This window comes from Trichechus manatus, unplaced genomic scaffold (genome assembly GCF_000243295.1).
Source record: "Trichechus manatus latirostris isolate Lorelei unplaced genomic scaffold, TriManLat1.0 scaffold00074, whole genome shotgun sequence".
NCBI lineage: Eukaryota > Metazoa > Chordata > Mammalia > Sirenia > Trichechidae > Trichechus > Trichechus manatus.
This window is the reverse complement of record NW_004444010.1, coordinates 4,786,825-4,811,991: the sequence shown is the minus strand read 5'-3', so window position 1 is coordinate 4,811,991 and position 25,167 is coordinate 4,786,825. Positions and strand designations below refer to the sequence as shown.

Genomic DNA, 25,167 nt, shown 5'->3' with positions numbered 1-25,167 from the left:
TGGCTATGTGTATTTTCACAAAAGAAAAAAAAAAAAGTTGAGAATTTAGAGGGTTAAAATGTTGTGGGGTTGTTAACCAATGTCATAAAACAGCATATGTGTTACTGTTACATGAGAAACTATCTGTTCTGTAAGCCTTCACCTGAAGTACAATAAAATATTTAAAAAAAAAAAAAAAACAGTGGAATTGCTGGGAATAAGGGTATACACTTTTCAAATTTTGATGGATAATGCCAAATTGTCCTTCAAAATTTCCACTAATTTATATTGCCATCAGTGAATAACAAAACAAGTTTCTCTACTTCTGTTCCTTAACCATGAGAATTATTAAACTTTTTAATTTTTGGCATTATGATTAGTGAGAGATAACAGATAACTGTTATTTTAATATGTATTTTGAGGAAAAGATGAACATTTTAATACATTATTAGCCATCTGCATTTTTATATGAACTCTGGATTTTTCTTTATCTTTGCCCATTTTTTTGTTCATTATTTTTTTAATGATTAGTAAGCTTCCTTTATTAATAAAGAAATTATCCTTTGTCATATATATTGTAAATAATTTCTTCCACTCATTATTCATAAATTTTCCTTTTAGTTGTATTATTTCTATACAGAAAGTTTATATCTGATATAATCAAATTTATCAACCTCTTTGTTTTTTATATATGGTGTGATATCTTAAAAGGGTTTCTCATCTTTATGACTATTTTTTTGTAATAACCTACATTTTCTCCTACTCCCTTAATAGTTACTTTGATTTAAAAATTTGATCCAGCTGGAATTTATTTTGGTGCAAGGAGTAAGGTAGGGATTCAGTTTTGCTTTGTTTCCAGATAGTTAGCCAGTTGTCCAACAACTTTTATTTTTCCTCTATCCATTGGACTCTCCTGCTACACATTCTTTCTGGGTAATTTCACAAACTCCTTGGATTAACTATCACATATATGATGATACTCTAAAGTCTGTATCTGTTTTCCATTCATCCCTCTCATCTTCAAATTTATGTATCCAATGCTTGCTGAATATTTCCACTTGAACACATGGGAAGCACTTTAAATTCAACATGTCTAAAACTGAGCACATCCTTTTATTTCCTAAAACTTTTCCTGTTTTCTATATTGTAGAAAATAGAAATGTAGAGAATAATCCATATTTGTCAGCCAGGCAAATCTGAATTACATTACTCACATCTACTGTTTTTGAGTGAAGTATATTCTTTATGACATAATTTGATCTCCTATATGACAGTAATGTTTGGAGGGCAGAACTTGTGTCTCATTTAGTTTTAATTACCTGCAGTGCTTGGAACAATAAATTACAAACTGTAGGTACTCAATAAAATAAGGTGAATGGGAACATGGCAATATTTACTGACAGTCAGGTTCGAATTCTATTAGATGTTGTAAATAAACAGACAAAAGAAATACAGGAAATTGAGTTCTGTGTGGTGTGAATAAGAAGTTAAGTGATTCCCTAGTAATGGATGGACTAAATCCCTTTAGTTTGGAAAATGGTGGTAAAAGGGAGATAATGGCACAGGAGAGAAAAGATAAAGCTTTGAAGAGACTAATGTTGTGTTGTTGTGTGCCCTCAAGTCAATTCCAACTCATAATGACCCTATAGGACACAGTAGGACTGCCCTATAGGGTTTCTTAGGTTGTAACCTTTACTGGAGCAGATTGCCAAGTCTTTTACCCTGTGGAGTGGCTGGTAGGTTCAAACTGCCGCCCTTTTTGTTAACAGCTTACCACTTAACCATTGTGCTACAAGGGCTCCTTGAAAAGATGATTAAACTCATAGAAATCCCACCTAAACCATGGCCTTTATCCCGGAAAAGAAAGCTTGCTAGGCTCCCAGGCTCCTTCCAGGGAAAAATGCCACACTCATATTCTCTACTGAGAAATGGGGGCCTCAACAGTTTCTTATTCCTAGGAAGCCATTTTCTATCTCAACTTACTCTACCTCTCTACCCCTTTTACTGTACCAGGAAGGGCACTTCATCCACTGGCAGCAAATCTATCGACAGGCCAGCAGCTATGAGATGGCCTGGCTGGAAACAGGGACAATGTGGATGAACTCAGATTCTTCTCATGATGAATCTGCTATTGAGACATGTAGGGAGAATCACCAGTTAATAGTAGAAAAGGCAACTAAAATATATAGGCAGAAAAAAGAAGGGACAGATATAAGAGGAATTACAGAAATAGAAATGACAGGATGTGTTGACTGACCAGATGTGTGATCTAAGAAGGAGTGGAAGAATAAAGCAAACCATCCAGTTTTTAGTCTGAATGACTGAGGTAGTAGGGGGTAGCATGAATCAAAATGGCAAAGTCATGAGGAGGGGTAGGAAAAAGAATTAAGGGCCAGTTTTGGGTATATTGAATTTGATAAGTGAGCCAAAACTCCAAATAGACATTCAGCATCAGCTGGATACCTGTGTGGTCTGGGAGAACATTCAGGCTGGCAACATAGTTACTGGGTAACTCACACAGGGCTGATAGTTGATGCCATGAGAGTGGATACAATTCCTAAGAGAGAAGGGTTACAAAAAAAAGAGGACTGAGACAGAGGTTTGAGAAATGCTCTATTTAGTGAAGAAAACATAGGAAGAGGAGCCAATGAAGAGGCAAAAATTGTTGACAGAGTTCCCAGGGATTCTTGGTGTCTGCAGTGTCATGACAACTGAGGTTGGAATAGCAGTGTGTGTTCATCATTGTCAAATGTTCAGAGAAGCTAAAGAGGATGAGGCTTAAGACAAGATCATAGGGCTGGGTGATTAAGAGAGCCATGTTTATCTTTAACAGGACATTATAAGTGGCATTGCTATATGTTTCAAAGAAGTGGAGGGGGATATAGTCTCTTCTTTCAGGGAATTATGGTAGTGGAAGGAAGGAATACACAATAAAATGAAAAATGCAAGAGTACATTTAAGAAAAGCTGAGCTTATTGTTCTCATTTATTTTTTAACAATAGGAGAGTGATTAGCATTTTTTAAAAGGTAACTGGTTAAAGTAGAATGAAGATGAAGGTCAGTGGAGTTGAGAAAATAGAGAAACTGGGCTAAGATCATAACAAATTATGGATTACATTGTGAAGAATGGGAATTCTAGAACGCTTAATTGTGCTCATGAGGAACCTGTACTTAGACCAAAAGGCAGTCGTTCGAACAGGACAAGACAGTACTCCATCGTGTAAAGTTAGGAAAGGTGTATGTCAGAGTTGTATTCTTTCACCATACTTATTCAATCTGTATGCTGAGCAAATAATCTGAGAAGCTGGACTATATGAAGAAGAACGTGGCATCAAGGTTGGAGGAAGACTCATTAAGAAACTAAGATATGCAGATAATACAGCCTTGCTTACTGAAAGTGAAGAGGACTTGAAGCACTTACTGATGAAGATCAAATACCACAGCCTTCAGTATGGATTACACCTCAACATAGAGAAAACAAAAATCCTCACAACTGGACCAATAAGCAACATCATGATAAATGGAGAAAAGACTGAAGTTGTCAAGGATTTCATTTTACTTGGATCCATAATCAACCCTCATGGAGGCAGTAGTCATGAAATCAAAAGACGATTACATTAGGCAAATCTGCTGCAAAAGACCTCTTTAAAAGTATTTAAAAGCAAAGATGTCACCTTGAAGACTAAGGTTCACCTGACCCAAGCCATGGTGTTTTCAATCGCCTCATATGTATGTGAAAGCTGAACAATGAATAAGAAAGACTGAAGAAGAAGAATTGATACCTTTGAGTTATGGCGGTGGTGAAAAATCTTGAATATACCATGCACTGCCAGAAGATCAGGCAAATCTGTCTTGGAAGAAGTACAGCCAGAATGCTCATTAGAAGTGAGGATGGCAAAACTTCATCTCACATACTTTGGACATGTTATCAGGAGGGACCAGTCCCTGAAGAAGGATTTCACGCTTGGTAGAGTAGAAGGTCAGTGAAAAAGAGGAAGACCCTCAATGAGATGAACTGTCACAGTGGCTGCAACAATGGACTCAAAAGTATAACAAGGATTGAGAGGATGGTGCAGGACCGGGCAGTGTTTTGTTCTGTTGTACGCAGGGTTGCTGTGAGTCAGAACAGAATTTGATGGCACCTAACAACAACATATAGTTGTAAAATTCACACTCCTTGAAGATTGTAACAAGTATAATAAACCCATTCAATTCAATTCAGATTCTTACGTGATTAATGTTAAGGTACCACGGTCCTTGTTAACTTGAACGAAGTGCTTCATTAGCTCAAGTCGTTTGTAGCCATGAAAGATATTAACTCAGAACTATAGATTGTTCCTTTTCCTACTGTGTTAACCTAAGCTCTTCTCACTTTATTTACTTCATGTAAAATCTTAGAAAAATCATGTAATATCTTAAAAAATCCTAGAAATCAAAGAATTTAATTACATTTCCCGGCTGCCAAAGTGTTCAAGTTTTATAATGCTCAGACTTTCCCTCTTTATTTGTTCCGATTTAAGTGTAAGTATCCGGTATATTATTTTTCTTTGCCTTTTCTCTCCTTTTACTTTCACATAAGTGCTTCTGTCTTATTAAAATATCAGCCTATTAGCATCACAACTTACCTTGCATACTGAATTGCTTTGAATGTATTTGTTAGCTCCCCACCATGTTGGTATGTTTGGGATGTTGCTTCAACCATTTCAGCCTTGGTTTTATAAGTATTCAGGTTAAACACAACTCTTGGATTAGTGGCATATTGAATTAATCCCACCTTCAAAAGAGCAGAAGTTTATTACTGTGATGTCATTAAGTTATAAATAATTTCTATTTAACCAATATAATCAAAATCAAGAGTACATTGGGCTGATAGCTTAAGAGAATCGCTTTCAATTTTGTTCTAAAGTATAGTTATTTTTCCTTTCATTGGAATGGCTTCTTTATTAGAGGCTATCAGTGTACAACAGCACTACTTATTGCCAAGCAAGATGACGTACTACAGCTTACACTTTGGTTCTCAAGTTTAATAATTGTAGATTTTTAAGGACTGCCTTATAATATTTTAATATGAATAAATATTAGAACAAGGTTCATAACAGGAGGATTAGAGTGATAAAAATAAATTTTCTAATTGTAAGTGAATATAAGCCTGTAAAAATTATAAGTAGTCATAGTTGGAAGCTAATGAGGGTAAATACGTAATAAACAAAGAACTAGAGTTGCATACAAGAAAAAGTAACGCACTCCTAATAATTCAACAAACTTAGATCTATTTGTTGTGCTGGATCCCCTCTAACTTCGGGTGTCAGTATCTATGGAAGAAAGCTGCTATATGTACATACAGGATAGAGCATTTCTGGCCTTCAGGGAATGTGCCTGAGAGGGAAAGTCTTACTTGAAAGACAAAATGACTTCTCAAGAAGATTTTTGAAGACATTTTCTAATCCTTTTTAGATCAAGGAGAGAAGCATTAAATTGCCAAGGAAAAAGAAAACTTCGTTCAAACAGCAGATTTTTACAAGGTCATACTCTTCTGTTAATGTCGGCATTTTCAGGCATTGAAATCACACTCTCAGCCTAGGAAATGGTGCTTCTAGAATAGGAAGTGGCCATAAGAGATTAGTGGTAAGAGAGTTTCTGAAACAGGGGTCAGTATGTAAGAAAAATGAAAGCAGCAAGGCCTGGATTTCTGAGTTCAATTGGCTTTTTTTTTTTTAGCTAGGCAGTTAGCTAGGCACCAGGAAGATGGCGGGTAATAATATATTTCTGGGCTCCTCTATTTAGGATAAAATGTAAGACTTGAGAGGGAGAAAAAGGTCAAAAATAACTCCGAGAATTTCAAAGTCTATTACGACAAAGTCTAATATGACAAAGTCTAATATGATCTATTGATGAAGGTCAAACACCACAGCCTTCAGTATGAATTACACCTCAATGTAAAGAAAATAAAAATCCTCACAACTGGACCAATACGCAACATCATGATAAATGGAGAAAAGACTGAAGTTGTCAAGGATTTCATCTTACTTGGATCCACAATCAACACCCATGGAAGCAACAGTCAAGAAATCAAATGACGCATTGCATTGGGCAAATCTGCTGCAAAAGATCTTTTTAAAGTGTTCAAAAGCAAAGATGTCACCTTAAAGACTAAGGTGTGCCTGACCTAAGCCATGGTGTTTTCAATCGCCTTGTATGCATGCAAAAGCTGGACGATGAATAAGGAAGACCGAAGAATTGATGTCTCCCAGTTGTGATGTTGGTGAAGAATACTGAACATACCACGGACTGCCAAAAGAATGAACAAATTTGTCTAGGAAGAAGTACAGCCAGAATGCTCCTTAGAAGCAAGGATAGCGAGATTATGTCTCACGTACATTGGACATGTTATCAGGTGGGATCAGTCCCTGGAGAAGGACATCATGTAAAGTAGAGAGTCAGCAAAAAAGGGAAGACTTCCAACACGATGGACTGACACAGTGGCTGCAAGAAGAGGCTCAGGCACAACAACGATTGTGAGGATGGTGCAGGACTGGGAAGTGTTTCCTTCTGTTGTACATAGGGTCGCTATGAGTCGTAATCAACTCAACAGCACCTAACAACAAAAACAATATGACAGGAAGATGATAGTAACTCCCACGGCACAGAACTTTTGTGTGAGAAAAAGGGAAGGTAAAAATAGACGATTTAATGAAATGTGGCGTATTGAGACTTACAAAGAGGTGAAATTTAGGTTGTAAGAAACAACACTGAGTTCAACCACTTCTAGAGAAGAATGAGATATATTGGAGATACAGAGGAAGAAGGCCATGGACTCCATATGAGAGATTATTAATTAAAATAAGTCACATTATGTGGGTAGATCATTTAGAGAGAGAGAAGCAGGTACCTATGAGAACTTCTCTCATGAGGGTCTTTTAACAGTAGTGCTCTCCAGAAACCAGTCCTATGCTCAGTCTTACTTAACAGAATTTTCTGGTAAAAGCCCACAGTGAGTCCTTCAAAGTTTCAGTGGACATTAATGTACTCTTGGTATTGAAAAGCAATGCCAATGGGCGAAAAAAACATGTAACGATATTTTATAATACTGTATATCAGAAAAGCAAATATCAATATAGGTAACTGCAAAGCATTTAGGGAAAAATGGTCCAACGATGACCACTGACTAGATGTTGGACATTGGAACATCAGCTGTAACCCAGGAAAATAAACTGGGAGCTCTGGGAACTGGGCCCTATTGACATTGGTTCAATGTGCTGCTACAACCAGAGTGACCCATGAAATGGCAGGTCCAGTCAGAAAGGTAAAACACAGGAACAGAAATTTTTTAATAGATGCTATTCAGTCTTCTTATAGAAGCATGAAGCTTTTGTCCCTGAGTTGTGTTTGCCTACCTCAAGAATATATAAAAGCAGATTAAAGACTTCTTAAAATACAGGGAGCCATACAAAATTATTAAAAAGACTTGTCCTATGAGAAAAAAAAAAGCAGCAAGAACAGGATAGGATAAAGGACTACAAAATGATAAGTGATAAAGTTGTGCTATCTATGGACTTATTTATAAAAATCCCAGGATCCAAGGATGACTTTTTCTCCAGTAAGGAATAAACAAAAGGAATTCATCATTAGTACAAGTGGAAATTAAAAAAAAATACATACTGATTTTTAAAATGTATTGATAATTTCATGGGTTAGAGGGGGAAAGTAAGCAACTAAAAGGACATTATGGTATTATATCCCATACCCTTGATGCCTGTGTCAGAAATAAGCTCAAAAGACCAGCACTGGGCAAAGTCATCTGTGGAAGACCTACATGTAGCACAGGTTTCAATTAACTTTCAAGTTTACCTTCAATGCAATTAACGTCGGGATTTGACACATGCAAAAATTAAGACTTCATATGTAACATTTTCTCAGAAAGAAAGTCATGGAGTAGTGTATGTATTATTGATGTTCATACCTGTGTTTTTGTGGGGCTTATATCTAGGCCTTGTACAAATTTTTCCAAAAAATTCTTTACTGCTTCCCACGGATAAATACTATTTGATTCATCACATACAACCACAACATCTATGAGGGAAGGGCAGGCTATGTAGGAAAAAATGAAAGAAACAGATTTCCATAAGTAAATCAAACTTTAAATCAAAACAAACCAGTTGCTGGAGTCAGTTCTGACTCGTGGTGACCCCATGTGTGTCAGAGTAGAACTGTACTCTAAAGAATTTTCAATGACTGATTTTTCAGAAGTAAATCACTGGCCTTTCTTCCAAGGCACCTCTGGGTGAACTCTAACTGCCAACCGTTCAGTTAGCAACTGTACACTTTGTACCACCCAGGGACTCCAAATCAAACTTTATGGCTATATAACAATAAGACTTCAAGTAAAATGGAATTTACTTGTTGATAAATTTTTTCCCCCTCTTTTAACTATAAGACATTACCAAGACCCTCTGTGTGTATTCATTACTTACTCTGAACTGCAGGTGAAAAGCTGGCCAAGTGCTGAAAATTGGGACTGACCTCAGAACAAACGCCAGTTGTGTAATATTGATTTCCACACTGCTGTGCCCACAGGGGACCACATGTCTTCAAAGAAATGAGAACAATAAAAAACACCATGAAAATGCTACACTTCTGCCTCTCCATTTGTGAAACTCAGAAATCATCTCAATTCTTTCATAAGATGTTAGGAATTGTCAACTCTTGAAACCAGTAAGTTAAACATGCCTTTGAGTGACTGTGCACTGGAGCCAGCAGATGTGAGGGAGACAGTGGCAGAAGTTCTGTGCCCAAGAGTGCCTCCCAGGAGAAGGAGCACTGGAACTGTCAGGGGCAGGGGTGAGCATGGGGAGAAGACTATCAGGCCATGTAGCAAGTTAGAGAAAACGGGTGTTTCCTTCCCCATGAAGAAAACAAGTACAGGGTTTATTTTTTGTGTCTCAGTTACCTGGGCCTCAGGTGCCTCACCTGTAAAATAAGTACAATCATACTTCCTATCTTTTAAGGCTGTTGTGAATATTAAATGGGTCCATAGATGTAAAACACTTATAACAGTGCTGGGTAAATAATAAGTGCTATATAATTGTTAGCCAGTATCATTATCACTACTGTTGTTAACTGTCAGTTTTCCGCTGCACCTTCCATTCATGCTATATAGAAACAAACAAACAAAAAAAAACACAAACCCATTGCCATTGAGTCGATTCTGACTCATACTGACCCTACAGGACAGAGTGGAAATGTCCCATAGGGTTTCCAAAGAGCACCTGGTGGATTTGAACTGCTGACCTTTGGGTTAGCAGCTGAACTATTAACCACTACACCACCAGGGTTTCCATAAACCCAAGTGCCTTCAACGGCCAGGTAGGAAAACTAGAAGAGTGCTCTGGGGCAGGTATAGACACCACGGTGAACTGAAGAACCCATGCTTTCTACATAGGGCAGGCCAGTATGGCTCCTGCTCATCCACCAGTGTGAAATAGGCTGTGTTACAGGATACTCCAGTTTTTCAAGGAGAGCCAGAAAGATCCAATTTGAAAATTCAAAATTCAATAAAAACAAATGAACCAAAAAAACAAACACTATATCAGCTAAACAAACACAAATGAGGTTATGGACTGCCAGTTTTTAACTCTACTATAAAATATTTCTTTACTTTGAGGAATTCCAACCACTAAAAAAAAAATTGCCATAGATTCTGACTCATGGTGACACCATATATGTCAGAGTAAAACTGTGCTCCATGGGGTTTTTAATGGCTGATTTTTTGAAAGTTGATCACCAGGCCTTTCTTCCAAGTCATCAAAGCTGGTTAGCCCTTGTCTCCTTGCCCACATCACACATGCTCTGATTCTAAATATCTCCATTAGCCCAATCCCAACTCTCTCCTTTTAAGCAGCACTTGAATGCCAAAAACTCTAACCAAATCCATGTAAAATGTGGGAAACATTAGATTAAAAAATATTAAAGTCACTAGGTATAAAAGGAGAAAAACAGGAAAGAGAAGAAGTCTAGTTAAGATCCCCCCAAAATATACAAAGTTTAACATTATGTAAAGTTGTGGATCAATTATTAAAACTGAACAGAAAGGTACACACTTGAAAGAAGCAAGTGGAAGAATTAAAAAAAAAAAAATCTGACCTAGTTAAACTGTTAGTAGCTCAAGAGGAAAGCAGCTGTTCTCATATTTCATGCTTAATTGGCAACACATAGTTTTTCTTCCTATAAAACTGGTTCATTTTGCCAGTTAGTCAGGGGAAAATCATTATTGATGGCTTTGGACAGTTTACCAAATAACAAGTACCAATTTTTGATTTCCATATCTGTCCCCTAAACTGCTTATCGTAGGGTTATCACCTTGAAAAATAATAACTCATAAAGTTATTTTATTAAGTAACGGAAAAAAACGTAAAGACATTGAAATTAGGATACGCCAATTGCTAATGCCAGACTATGTTCCTGTTTTAAGCCCAGAATTTAGGAAGGTTAAAAAAAACTGATGATTGTCCGTCTTTTCCACATAATTCTTAAGATTTTGACCTTTTTGGTATGTAAAGGCAACACTGAGTTGATTTTTTTCTTTCTTCTTTGTTTTTCTCTGCCCTCCCCCCAACCCCTTTGCTAGCTGCATTGACTGTGAAATTAATCTCTCAAATTCTCTTGGAGTTGTATTTTACTTTATCTGGAGTTACCAATTAAAATTTTTGAAGCATATTCTGTAATCCCCAAATTTCAATATTTTCCTCTTTCAGAATTTATTCAACTCTAAAAACAAACAAGCAAGCAAACAAATAAACAAATAAAAGCAACCCTATTAATAAAGACTTGGAATATGACAAACCTTGAAGATTCATTGCAATATTTATTTATGCTCTGATATAATACATATTATAAGCAATACCTAATTTATTTAGTGGTAGTGAATTTGTCTGAACACTAACATCTCTTAGTAAAATTAAATGACGTCGTTCAAAATTGCATACATTTTTATAATAATCCAGTTATACACATAAACTTTTAAATTTAGCATGTCAATATTATAGCTATAACTAATGTAAAGCTAAATTAAGCTTTCAAGATTATTTTAACTAGGTTACATCATTAAAGTACACTTATATGCATTGGTAGGAATTTCAAACAAGTTCGGGTTTTTATTTGCCTTTAAACTTTTTTTGGTGTGTGATTTTTTCAATTTTTATATCGTAAAATCTTTTAATCAGTTCTCTATATCAATTTCCCTATATTTCGTTTTCCATCATAAATTCCTTTCTTATAGAAAATTTCCCTTTTTTCTTCTGATTTTTTATGTTAATTCTTTAATTCATTTGAAACATAACTTCAATGTACAAATTATTAGCCAATTATCTTGCAACACTTATTAAAAGGCATTCTATTTCACTGATTTGTGATGTCTTTTCACAGCACTTTAGAAACTGAATGGGAGTAAATACTAACATCAAGTAAGGTGAGAGACTGAGCCATGCCTCAAGTAATATCAGATTAGTCAAAGGCTACAAGAAATGCTCTTTAGCTTGGAAGCCTACTTTGTGAAATACTAGTACCTATTTTTACCATTCCTAGGAGAGAAATGAGACTTGGGGTTCTGCTATTATCAAGAAATACTGAGCACACCTCCCAACAGCAAAGAATTAACGTTCCTTTTGCTTCCTTATTTCAAAACATTCTGTGGCAACATTAAGTATGGTTTTACTGAATATCCTAAAAATGTCAACACAGCCACAGATTGTTATTTTACACTGGATACCGGAATAGCATAATTTATGAAAAAGCAGGTTCTAGCATTTAAATATCAACATTCGATTTGATGGGAAAGATGGTGAGAAGACACTGACTACATACTTTCTCGAGAGGAAGGAGGATTAGACAAGTAAACACTCACGAGAAACCCTCCGGTTCCCACGTTCCTTGTAAGGGTCAAGCCGAGGCTCATGTTGGTTTTCATCTCAGTAACGTTTGGAATGCTGGTTGAAGCTTTCAAAGGGGAAAACATTAAAAAAGTTATTAAATCTTCAACTATTTATTTAAAATTGTTAAAAAAAATACACACTGGGAGCTGTATGTAGCACTGAATTTAGTGTCATAGATCATATAATCTCATGGAAATCAGATGCCTTCAGTGATCTGGCAGCTTACTTAAATGTATGAGACTGCAGAGTATAACATATTAGGGAGGAGTGGGGCCTGGAGAGGGAACAACCTATAGGTATTCAAATTTAGATTTTGAAAAAATAATGGGCTGGCTAAAGAAAACACATCTGAGGACTCCATTTGGAACCCACCTTGCCACCCTGTTCTTTCTAATGTCATGGTGGCTTTTTTTTCTCTACCAGTGAAAATATCCTTAAAGTGTTACCAAAGAATGCCATATGACAGAATCTAGTTTAAAGTAATTAAACCCACTTCTGTCGACTCATAGTGACCCTATAGGACAGAGTAGAACTGCCCCATAGAGTTTCCAAGGTTGTAAATCTTTACGGAAGCAGACTGCTATACCTTTCTCCCAGTGAGCTGCTGGTGGGTCCGAGTAAATCATTGACCTTTTGGTTAGCAGAATAATACTTTAACCACTGTACCACCAGGGTTCCTAGTGCTCAAAGCGATAGTGGGTGAATTTTAAAAGAGAAGTCATGATACTAGCCACGTAAAATAATAAATAAATCTCTCCAACCTCCTCTCTGCCACTGAACTAGGGCATTATCCACTGTATCTATCCTTGAGTTATTGAACTTTGCAATTCTCCTCAATAATATCATTATTTTCTCATGTTCTCTCAATTCTGCCAAGTCATCTTTGCCAGTTTCATTTCTCTTAGATACCTTCTCTCCTTTCCCAGAATGATTGCTTTAAAACTTTATCTTTCCTCTTAAGTCTTCAACCTCAACCCAGGTCCCATCACTCTTGGTGAGTAACCTGTCTACTGCAGAGAAGACAAATCACACTCTAAGAGCAATTTCAACTTCTCCGATCACTATCCAAAGGTCATTTTCAGTACTCCTACTTTTTATCTTCTTCCTTTATATCTTAGAGAGGCAGCATTTTTCCTAAGACTCATTTTCCCATGTACCCGTGACATTCACTCCATTGGCTAACCCTATCCTGACTACTGTTGTTGTTGTCAGGTGCAGTTGAGTTGGTTCCGACTCGTAGCGACCCTATGTACAACAGAAGGAAACACTGCCCTGTCCTGCGCCATCCTCACAGTCGTTGGTATGCTCGAGCCCGTTGTTGCAGCCACTGTCAGTCCATCTCATTGAGGGTCTTCCTCTTTTTTGCTGACCCTCTACTTTACCAAGCATGATGTCCTTCTCCAGGGACTGTTTCCTCCTGATAACATGTCCAAAGTATGTGAGACATAGTCTTGCCATCCTTGCTTCAAAGGAACACTGTGGTTGTACGTCTTCCAAGACAGATTTGTTTGTTCTTTTGGCAGTCCATGGAATATTCAATATTCTTCCCCAACGCCACGGTTCAAAGGCGTCAATTCTTCAGTCTTCCTTATTCATTGTCCAGCTTTCACATGCATATGAGGCGATTGAAAACACCATGGCTTGGGTCAGGTGAACCTTAGTCTTCAAGGTGACATCTTTGCTTTTAAATACTTTTAAAGAGGTCTTTTGCAGCAGATTTGCCTAATGTAATCGTCTTTTGATTTCATGACTACTGCCTCCATGAGGGTTGATTATGGATCCAAGTAAAATGAAATCCTTGACTACTTCAGTCTTTTCTCCATTTATCATGATGTTGCTTATTGGTCCAGTTGTGAGGATTTTTGTTTTCTTTATGTTGAGGTGTAATCCATACTGAAGGCTGTGGTAGATGATCTTCATCAGTAAGTGCTTCAAGTCCTCTTCACTTTCAGCAAGCAAGGTTGTGTCATCTGCGTATCGAAGGTTGTTAATGAGTCTTCCTTCAATCCTGATGCCCCATTCTTCTTCATATAGTCCAGCTTCTCGGATTATTAGCTCGGCATACAGACTGAATAGGTATGGTGGAAGGAGACAACCCTGATGCACACCTTTCTTGACTTTAAACCACTCAGTGACTAATAGTCACTAATAGTTACTCCATTTTCACAGCCCCTTTCCACTCTCCCAAATAGGGTCATCTCCTTTTTTTTTTTTTTAATAGAAAATTCTTTTCTTAACTCTGCTACCCCATTGAACTGCTCTCCCAGCTCTCCTTCACTCCTAAGTTTCTGGAAATGGATGTTTACTTTCACTCCTTGTAACTTGTTGACTACTCATCCACTCCTAAATTCTTTGTAATCTATCTTTTCCCCTCAACACTACTGGATTTATATTCTAGACCAGCAAGCTACACACAAATGATCCACTGGGGTGCAGAAAGAAAGTAATAGAACTGTTATATCTATATTTTTATTGGTTTATTTTTATGTAAATGTATTATTAAGACGATATGTCAGTGCATGTACATAATTTAAAAAATAAAGATATGGAGGTGAGTGTTCAAAAGCTTTATTATTTGAAACAGATATAAATATATAGATATGGAATGAGTGTTCAAAAAGTTTTGAAGTTACTGATCTAGGTCACCCACAACCTCCTTAAATACATAGGCCCATCTTTTCTCAGTCCTCATACGCTTTAGCTCTGTAACAGTTGACACCACTGATACTCCTTCCATGTCACTGAAAACATGCTTATTGAGACCTATTGTATGCCAAAAACTATGTCAGACATTAGAAATACAGAGGTATTGTAAGAAACGCACCTGTTTTAAAGTCTTAGAGTTTTTGAAACTCTTCTCTCCCTTTATATTCATGATACCATATTTCCTAATTCATGCCTAAATTCTTCAGGAGACCTCTATGACTCCTCACTGCTGGTTTTTTTGGATGATGATGATGATAACGTGATATTGATCAAATTGACTAATTTTTTACTTGTATCAGGAAATATTGCATGGAAATATCACTCATGTAGCTTTCTAGTTCTTGCATCTTTAGTAAATTTTTGCATTCATAGAAGATGTCTGAGATGCAGATAATTAAAATAGAAAATAATCATCAATCATAATTTTATTACAACAAAATCATTTAGACATGATCAGAAACAGAGTGTTTCTAGGCACCTCCAACTCAGCCCTAGTACTGAAATTTCTACACATAGTGGTTCATTTTAAGAAGAGGCGGGAGAGAGGTATGGATAGCCTCAGATTTCTACAAGTAACCAGAAAAAAATGTATCTAAGAGTAGATAGAAATCATACCACAGTCTGGGGGTAGAGGATCCATGAGGCAGCATGCTTCCATGTGTCATGTTAAATCAAACTGTGCTGGAAATTTGGAATATAATTGGGCCCCATATGACTAAAGAGATAAAGGCAGTCAACCTGTCCATTTTGCTGTTGTTGTTCTTCAGTCGGGCATATAACAAACGAGATTTTGTTATCTGTGAAAAATCACATTGCTAATTAAAACTTACTTTGCAAATTCAGTTTTTCACATGAAGCAGTGGATAGATCAACAGGACATTTATACACGTCTCCCATTCGGTTCTCAGGAAAGCCACTCCAAGGTGAACCAACCAGTAACCTAGAAATAGAATTTATTTCTATTAGGCATAAAATATTAACTATAGTTTTTTCAAGATAAAACTGATCATGAACCAGCAAACACCACATTTAATTTCAATTTTTAATAAGTGAACAGTTCATATTTGTTCAGTGATAATATGACCCTTTTCCTTGCTTTTTAGCTAATCAAGAACCTTGATGAGTGTATACAATACAGCTGTTTTGCCACAACACTCTGCTTGGGAAAGGGGGGTCCTTATAAAGTAGCACTGTCCAAGAGAAACATAATGCAAGCCACAATGAGAGCCATATATGTAATTTTACATTTTCAAGAGCTATATTAATATAAAACAAATGTGAAAATAATTCAGTAATATATTTTATTTAGCTAAATATATCCCAAATAGTATGTAATCAATATAGACTCATTAATGAGCTATTTTACATTCTTTATTCTTTTTTTTTGTACTGTCTTTGAAACTTATTTTATGCTTAGAGTACATCTCAATGTGGACTAGCAACACTCAACCGCTCAGTGGCCACATGTGGCTAGTGGCTACCATATTGCTTAGCAGAGATCTAAAGAATGAGACAGTATTAAAACCAAGAGCAACAACTAAGATTTTTTGAATCCTTTCTATGCCCTTAGTACTTTCATATATTAATTCATTTAGGGAGCAGATGAGTCATTTAAGTGGCTTTATGTTTTTTGCCTTTAAAGGGGGATCTTTAGCAAAACTGCAGAATAACTTAAGTATGGGGGGTCTCCGGAGGTGTAACAGTGCAGATATAGCTGGGGTACAGAATGTGGAGGACAGAGAGACTGGTGCTCACATTCTTCCTTTGGTTAGTCTCACTTTCTACGGAGCTTCTCTAACCAGGGTTACATGTTTCCCTGCAGAACTACTTACTAGACATTTCTGGCCACAGAAGAATGGTCAGAAAGAGCCCGTCTAACAGTCTGATCTTCAGACACTGTCGCAGGTTAATTACTCAGTGCTCAATTACTAAAAAACATATTTGCCTTGACGTTTATACTTGTCAAAGCTGGGAAAGATTAGATTATTGAACTTTGAATCTTAAACTCTTTCATGAGCTTTTCATGTAAATAATTTATCACTCTCGATTAAACAACATTAATTATGTGTCCCATGTGTCTAGTAAATCTAGTAAACCTGATTAAAATACATGACAAGTACCATGATAATAATACAAATGAATTGAAATATGTGAATAAGTTCCTTTATGGAACAAATATTAAAATGACATATGATTCAGAGATGGACACTGAAGGATGAAGGTGGTGGTGGACATTCTTAGCAGAGGAAACAGCATGAGCAGTCATGGAAGGAGAAAGTACAGATGATTTTGAAGGAACCATTATAAATTTAATATTAAGCTTTTCCCCTTGTCCATCATATATAATTATTCTCAAGCTAATATAGAGCATTCTAACTTTAATTCAGTTAACTTTCATTAAGGCTACAGTTGAAAGGAAAGGTTTTTGTCGTCTTTATTTTATTTTTTATTTTAATTGTTGTACTTTAAGTGAAAGTTTACAATTCAGGTTAGTCTCTCATACAAAAATTTATACATACATTGTTAGGTGACCCCAATTGCTCTTCCTATACTGTGACAGCACACTCCTCCTTTCCACCCCTGATTTCCTGTATCCATTCAACAAGCACCTGACCCTCTCTGCCTTCTCATCTCACCTCTGGACAGGAGCCATCCATTTAGTCTCATGTATCTACTTAAGCTAAGAAGCACACTCTTCATTAGTATCATTTTTATGTCCTTTACTCCAGGTGGGATGGGACCAACTGATGCACCTTAGATGGCTGCTCGCTAGCTTTTAAGACCCCAGACACCACTCACCAAAGTAGGATGCATAACATTTTCTTAATAAACTTTGTTATGCCAATTGACCTAGATGTCCCCTGAAAGCATGGTGCCCAGACCCCCGCCTCTGCTACTATGTCCCTCAAAGTGTTTGGTTTTATTCAGGAAACTTCTGTGCTTTGGTTTAGTCCAGTTGTACTGACTTCCTCTGTAGTGCGTGCTGTCCTTCCCTTCACCTAAGATAATTCTTGTCTACTATCTAATTAGTGAATAACCCTCTCTTTTGTTTTCTTATGAGCAGATAATTTATCCATTAAAATATTACCAATAGTCAGGATTACAATAATACCAGGCATACAGGTTAAGCTTTATGCAAAAGATGGAAATAGAAATGTTGAATGTTATTAAGTCCCAATATTCACTTAAGTGGAGGAAGGGACTCTGTAGCTGGATATGGAATGCATGTTTGAACATATCTGATACTCTTCAAATTTATGACAACTCAGAGGAAATTAGGAAATGGATGAAAACACTGTATGGTGAAAACTGTCCTCTAGCAGCTAATTTTCTCAGTCTGTACAAGTCCTTGGTCTTCATTCTACCATGGGAGTACACAGAACCACCTCTGATTTTTGTGTGCAGAACACATCTTAAAGTACAAGAAAGGAAAGAGAGAGATAATTGGGCATTTGCTTACTTCTCCAATCCTCTCTCTTTCCATGCACTTTCCTAAAACTCTGTATTTCAGTCATATTGAACTCAGTTCTTTCTCCAGGTCAAGGTCTCTCTTGCTACCACATCTTCACACAAGCTGGCAGAGTTCAACTAACCCATTAGTTAGGTCTCCCATTAGACACCTCTTCCTCCAGGAAATCTCCCTGGCTCTTTCAAATCGGCAAGGTGCCTTTCCTGAGTGCTTCCATCCTGTCTGACCTTTCCCTGGCCCAGTTTTTATCACATTGCCCTGTAACTGCCTGCCAGTGACTAAATCCCCTACTAGAGAGGACAGCTCCATTGGGGTAGGAGTTCTGTGCCTGTCAGAGGTAATACTGAATAAAAAATACTTGCTGAACAAATGAGTAAAAACGCAAACAAATGAATGGATGTTTCTAGAGTATTATTTAAAACTTCCCTCAGCTGAAGAAAAGTTAAGTAGAAAATTCTTAATTCTGTTCCTATTGCAGCACATGACCTGATCAAGTAAAAGGAAAAAAAAAAAAAAGGTGAAACAAATCAAGTTGAAAGCAAAGCGTTATACTGTTACTGTTCTGTGTCAGCTGTTCCTGATTCAGCCTCCAAGTAAATACTATGCATCAAACTTCCTTTTCTAAAACAAAAGGTTACCGTGGGATCTATGCAGGGAACAGAATAGCACGGTATAGCTTATAGCTACACACTATCAAAGGATGTGTGGCTCTGACCATCGGCAAGCTGGGAATTGCTATTAATTACAGCAAATCTTACAACAGCCAGGCACTGTGTGTGAGGCTTTCCAACATTATCTGATTTAATCCGAAAAATGGCTCAGATAAACTTTACTATCTTATCTCCATTTAAAAAACCAGTTGCCTTGGAGTCAAATTTGGCTCATGGCGATCACATGCATTGCAGAGTAGAACTGTGTTTATTGGGTTTTCATGGCTGTGACCTTTCCGAGGCCTCTCTTCTGAGGTACCTCAGGGTAGGTTCAAACCACCAAACTTTCTGTTAGTAGCCGAGCACTTATCTGTTTGTGCCACCCAAACAGCCCTAGTGGCACAAATGGTTAAGTGCTCACCTGATAACAAAAAGGTTGGCAGTTCAATGCTATCCAGTGGCTCTGCAGGAAAAAGAACTGGTGATCTGCTTCTGTAAAGATTACAGCCAAGAAAACCCTATGGAGCAGTTCTACTCTGTCACATGGGGTCTCTATGAGTAGAAATAGAGTCGATGGCACCTAACAACAACATCTTCATTTTATAGATGGAGCGACTGAGACCCAAGGAGGTGAGTAACTTACTCAAGTTCACACAGCTAGGGAGAACCAAGTGTGCTCAATTTTGAAGCCCAAGCTCAACTCTTAGGGTATTATTCTTCCTCTTAGCAGTGAGAAGGCCTGGCATACGACGCAGACTGGAAAAACTATCTGAACAGATGGGCTGGCTTCCAAAACCGGCAAAGAGAAAAAACTGGAAAGCAAAGGTCAGGCCACCCCTACTGTGATGGTGGGTATGGCTGTGTGGTGTGTAAGGAGGCTGCAGATCAGACACAGCCATCGCCATCCTTCTGTGTGTGCACATGTGTGCCACAGGATCCAGGCCATATGTTTATGAGAGCAGGTAGGAACAGGTAAGATCAGCATACTTTCAGATAATACCAAATCAGCTATTTTGGGTGTCTTCTATTGTGCACATTTCCCATCCATCCTTAACACAGCCCAAGTGAGATACACAAGAAACAAAAGTTGCCCCTGTTTTCTCCCCAAGATAGTTCAAAAGGTCCTTTGTTGTCTCCTATCAAAAAAAAATTTCCCTGGACACGCTCCCTGTCGTCTGCTCCCACCTTGTTTAAGAATTCAGGATGATCAGCTCACAGCACTGGAGTGGTTATGACATAACCACCCCCACCATGAGAATTGGAACATTCCTAAATTAATCAGACAGGAAAAAGAGAAAGGCAAGCATCTACAAAGTTTTGTGCCACTTACCAGGAAGGATGTGAAAGTACCTGAAATCTCAGAGAGAAAATACTGGTTTTCCCCGGGTTACGAACATCCGATTTATAGACAACTCATACTTGCCCTTTCATGTTATGAAAATTTACCCACACAACTGAACCACCCTCTACCAAAAAAGAAAAAAACAAAACAAACCCGTTGCCAACAAGTTGATTCCAACTTATAGCGACCCTATAGGGCAGAGTAGAACTGTCCCATAGGGTTTCCAAGGAGGCCGGTGGATTGAACTGCCAACCTTTTGGTTAGCAGCTTAACATTTAACCACTGTGCCACCGGGGGCTCTCACAACAAATTCTTCATCACAATCACCTTCACTTGCTGCACATGGAGCTTTTAAATCGTGGAAAAAGTCTTTGAGCCTTTTCTTGAACTAAACCGGAAAACAAACAAACTTTGCCGTTGAGTCGATTGCAACTGATAGCAACCCTATAGGACAAACAGAACTCTCCAATGGGTTTCCAAGCAGTGGCTGGTAGATTGAAACTGCGGACCTTTTGGTTAGCAGCTATAGCTCTTAACTTCTGTGCCATATAAGAACCGTATGCACGTGTTCTGACTTCCCTACAAAATTGACTTAAAGACAGGAATAGATTTTGGTTCATAACCCAAGGACTGCCTGTACATAGAAGTCTCTGACAGTACTATGTCATATTCAACTCTTAACACGAGGTGATAAAAATACTGGAAAATTAGACCATTTCTGGTGACTGTTAAAGAGTAACAAGCATATCCACATTGTATGTGACTCATTCTTTAATTATAATTAACCACATTAATAAGTAACCTACAAGTCATGCTGTAGGCTACAGAGAAAATTTCAAAGATCATATGTCACCTTCTTTACTGGCAAAGTTTCCAGTAGACTCTCCTCCTCATTTCTACCTCAGTGAAGTCCTGGTTCCTGACAACTCAACCTTCAGGAAGAAACGTTATGATATCACCAGTGGTCACTCGGAGAGAATTGTGACATTCTTAATCAGACAGGAAGATGAGGGAGGATGGTATATATATCTGTAAAATTTTATGTAATCAGACGTAGCAGGAAGACACATGCCAGGAGACAGTGTTACAAGGTGGGAAATAGGATAAGTTAGTGGGTTAACCCTGTCAAAGTGTGGCCAAGCTTCTTTGAATTAGCAGATTTAATTTAATCTCAACTAGACAAAAGAGCTGCATGAACAGTCGTGTGTGCTGATCCTCAAAATAAAACAAAACTTTAAGATATAAACTACTCTTTTCCTACAGTGAAACTGGGAATTCTTCCAAGACTACTCTAAATAACACTTACTGTTCAATTATCTTGTGGGAAAATAGTGATTATACAGACTTCCAAAACATAGCCAATTTCCCCACCGCCAGTGGAATTCAAAATACTTTGTTTAGTTAGTAAACAGTATTTATGGTGGTGTGGATAGTTTCAAACCCACAATCCAGGGACTGTTATAAATATCTTCCTTTGGTCTGTGGGTGTCTAAACTCTCCAAGTGTGCCTTCAATACTAGGGGATTTTTCTAGAGATTACTGACAGAAGTGTACTTAAAATACTAGGGCAAAATATTATGTTTTATTGAATTCAACAAATGTTTATTGAGCTCCTGTGGGTGTTGGTATTACACAACTCCAGGGGGCACCATTCCCATGGTAGTCTATACAGATGGTGTACCATGGTCTTGTCTAGTATATAACCAGTGGGGCTGTATGTGGTTGTCAGGCCTACTGTGTGCCAGACACGGTTCTATGCACTGGTAATACAATAATCGAAAAGTCCGCCAAAGCTTCCTGGATTTGGTGAGCTTACTTCTAGTGAGAAGATAGACAATAAACTTAATAAGTAAAATATACAGTATGTTAGATGGTGATCGGTTCTACGGGGAAAAAAGAAAAGAGCAGGATGAAGTTGGGAATGTGGGATGGGGGAGTGGTGTGATCTTTATTAGGATGGTCAGGGAAGGCCTCACTGAGAAGGTGACATTTAAGCAAAGACTTGAAAGAGGAAAAAGAATGAACCATAAACCTCTGGTGGAAGAGTAGTCCAGGCTGCAGGAAGAACAAGTGGAAAAGCCCTGTGGCTGGAATAGAGTGAGTGAGGAGGACAGTGGTGGGAGATGAGGTCATACTGGTAATGGAGCCAGATCATGTAGAGACTTGTATGTATTGTAAGAACTTGGCTTTCACTTTGCATGAAATGGGAAAGCCATTGGAGGCTTTTGAGCAGAGTAGTGATGTGATCTGACTTACATTTGAGAAGGATTATAAAGGCTGCTCTGATGGGAATAATTGTTTTGGGGCCAAAGGTGAACTAGGTGAGGCACTTAGGAGGCAACTGCAAAAATTCAAATAAGAGATGATGGATGGCTTCAGTGGGGCTGGTAGAGTGAAGGTGGTAAGAAGTGTCTTATTCTGGCTCTATTTTGAAGACAGGAATACAAAAAAAAAAAAAAAAGAATAGAGGAGTCAAGGATGACTCCAAGGTTTTTGACTGAGAAACTGAAAGGAATGAGTTGCCATCATCAGATAAGGATCATGCTGTCAGTAGACCAGGTTTCTAGGTGGTGCAAGTGGTTTGCACTTGACTCAAACCTAAAGATCAGTGGTTCAAACCCACCCAGCAGTACCATAGAAGAAAGGCCTGACGATTATAGTCAAGAAAACCCTATGGAGCAGTTCTACTCTGTAACACATAGGGTCACCAGGAATCACATCCACTCAAGGCAATGGGTTTGGTGTTTTTTCGGTCCGTAGAGCAAGATTATAGACAGGGGAACTCAGGAGTTCAGCATGAGGTGTTTTTAAGCTTGAGATCTAACAATTATCTAAGAGATACTTCACTTGGAATTAGAAGCCTATTGCATATAATATCCATATTAATGTGAGAAATATCAAAGCCTGCAGTCTGTAAATGTATTGTTTCTTATATTGTTCAGTAGTAAGCTATTGACAATGCACGGTGAGTCCTATAGGGCTACCTGCCTCCTGTTAGTTAATATAAAAGGAGTTTATGACAGAAAGAACTCACCCATGAAGACTTGGCGTCTCCAGGAAAGAGAAAGACTGGTAAAGAGCTCATTTGTGGCTCTTGGTTGGGAAATACTGCTATTATAAATTTAATAGGTAAGCTCCTTGGAATATGTTGAAAGGCAATTTTAGTATCTAAACCTTATTATGCTGCCAGAGTGCTTCCTGAAAGAGTGGGATAACTAAACCCTTTAGTTCCATGAACAGAGTCCACCATCCTATTACTGCTAAGACATCTTAAGCCTATTGTTCTATCTCATAAAAACCCTGGAAATTAGCTTTGCACTGCAAGCAAGTGAATTAAACAAACCAATTTTGTTATTTTGACTCATCCAACCTGCAGTTTTCCTGAAGTTGAAATCAAATGCTGAAATATTCACATTAAAACCTTGTGACAATACAGATTCCATGTTCATGGGCCCATACCACAGGAAAAATAATTTTAAGACCACTAAATTTTCATAAATCAAAGACCATGAGCTAAATTAGGCACGTACTTTGGCAAATGGCTGCTTTACCAGTGATAAAAATTTGAATAGGGACCACATTTGTATACTGCTTGTATATAAAGCACTTTTTATTACATTATCTCCTTTGACTCTTGTAAATATCCTGTGAGGTCAAGTGTTATAACTATTCCTCTTTTCACATAAAGAAACCGAGTCTAAGTGTTCAAGTGGCATCAAAGCCTAGATCTGCACCCATGGCCTTTCATTCCAAATCCCTGATTATTTCTATCATATCAGGGTCCCTTTGAACTCTTCATTAGTAGAGGTTCTCATTTTTCTCCCAGCGTATGGACCATAAACAAACGAACAAATAGGTTCCTCCTGTCCCACTTGACATTCTCCATATCTCTCTTCAGATGAAGTTAGATGGATAGAAATGATTCAGACAACCACACGTGAGGAAGATGTGTGTGTGTAGATTCTATTAACCTTTGTAAATAAACTTTATTCCAGAACCAGGCATCCAGACATTATCACAGAGGGAAGAGTAAAATGATAAGATTAGCTGGTAAGGCTTGGAGGATTTGCATGGATCATTGAAGAGCTCCAAACATTCTAGCCTAACTGGAGCATCTGCAGATCTATCACATACACAAGTTACAAAAGATGGGTGTGCATGGTGTTCATGTGCTTGTAGGTACACACACAAATTTGTGTCTAGAGAAGAGGAGGGAGAAGTAAGTTAGAGCAGGGGATATTTAAAGTGCCCTTTCTACTATAGGTTTGTATTTATAACAAATAGCACAAATCATTTAAAAAATTTAGCCATAGATTATTTTAATTTAGTGAAAATAAAATCAACAAGTATGATAGGAAAAAGGTGGGTGAATCAATACTAGGGTAGTCTGCAGGAACGGAGTTCTAAAAGGTATACTTGATTCCCTATTTACCCTACCTCGACTGTTAGCCAAGAGAAAGTCACTGTTGACGGGATCGCCACATCACACATTTATGTTATGTAAGTTGACTAAAGATTTAATTACAAGACAACAGCATGATGATTATTTATAAAATATTAAAAATCAGTTTTTCAAACTTAGAAGTGGAAGAATATATTATAGTCAGACTTTTAACATTTTACAGACAAAACTTCGACTAAATTACAAGTTAGTGAAAGTAACTGAAATTTAATGGAAGAAAAAAGGCATATATACAAACACACAGACACACGCATACATATATGATTTAAAATAAAAGGAAACACTGTGACTAACAGAAATAAGGAGGTTAAATGGCACTACCATGACAACCTAATGGCAAGAGAATTTCATCTTTGGAAACAGACATAAACGATGATATTGGCTAATATTTAAAGACCGTAATAAAAGACAAAGCCAGGATTATTTTGGAAAGGGGATCAGAATAGCATTCTTGGCCAAGAAGTAGAAGAAATGGACTGAAGTTAATTCAATACGCATGGAAGCTAATCTAAGACAGATGAAAAATGGTTGAGGGGCAGGGGAAAGAGGGGCAGTAGGGAGAAACTAGTCATACAAACCTAATTTGCTTCCTATATCTTTTTACATAGTGCTGTCACGGGTGCCTCGCCTAG

General features: G+C 37.6%; 1 protein-coding gene across 1 annotated transcript in view; it reads right to left on the bottom strand.

Annotated features, from left to right (window-relative positions):
• The window catches only part of ITGA2 (integrin subunit alpha 2), a 133,878-nt gene that overhangs the window by 63,221 nt on the left and 45,490 nt on the right, over nt 1-25,167 (bottom strand). Inside the window, exons 3-7 of the mRNA XM_004380501.2 lie at nt 15,443-15,552; nt 11,879-11,970; nt 8,451-8,565; nt 7,940-8,067; nt 4,605-4,753 (exon numbers count right to left, since the gene is read on the bottom strand). Of these exons, the coding sequence (XP_004380558.2) occupies nt 4,605-4,753; nt 7,940-8,067; nt 8,451-8,565; nt 11,879-11,970; nt 15,443-15,552 (594 nt within the window). The remainder of the gene's footprint in view (nt 1-4,604; nt 4,754-7,939; nt 8,068-8,450; nt 8,566-11,878; nt 11,971-15,442; nt 15,553-25,167) is intronic.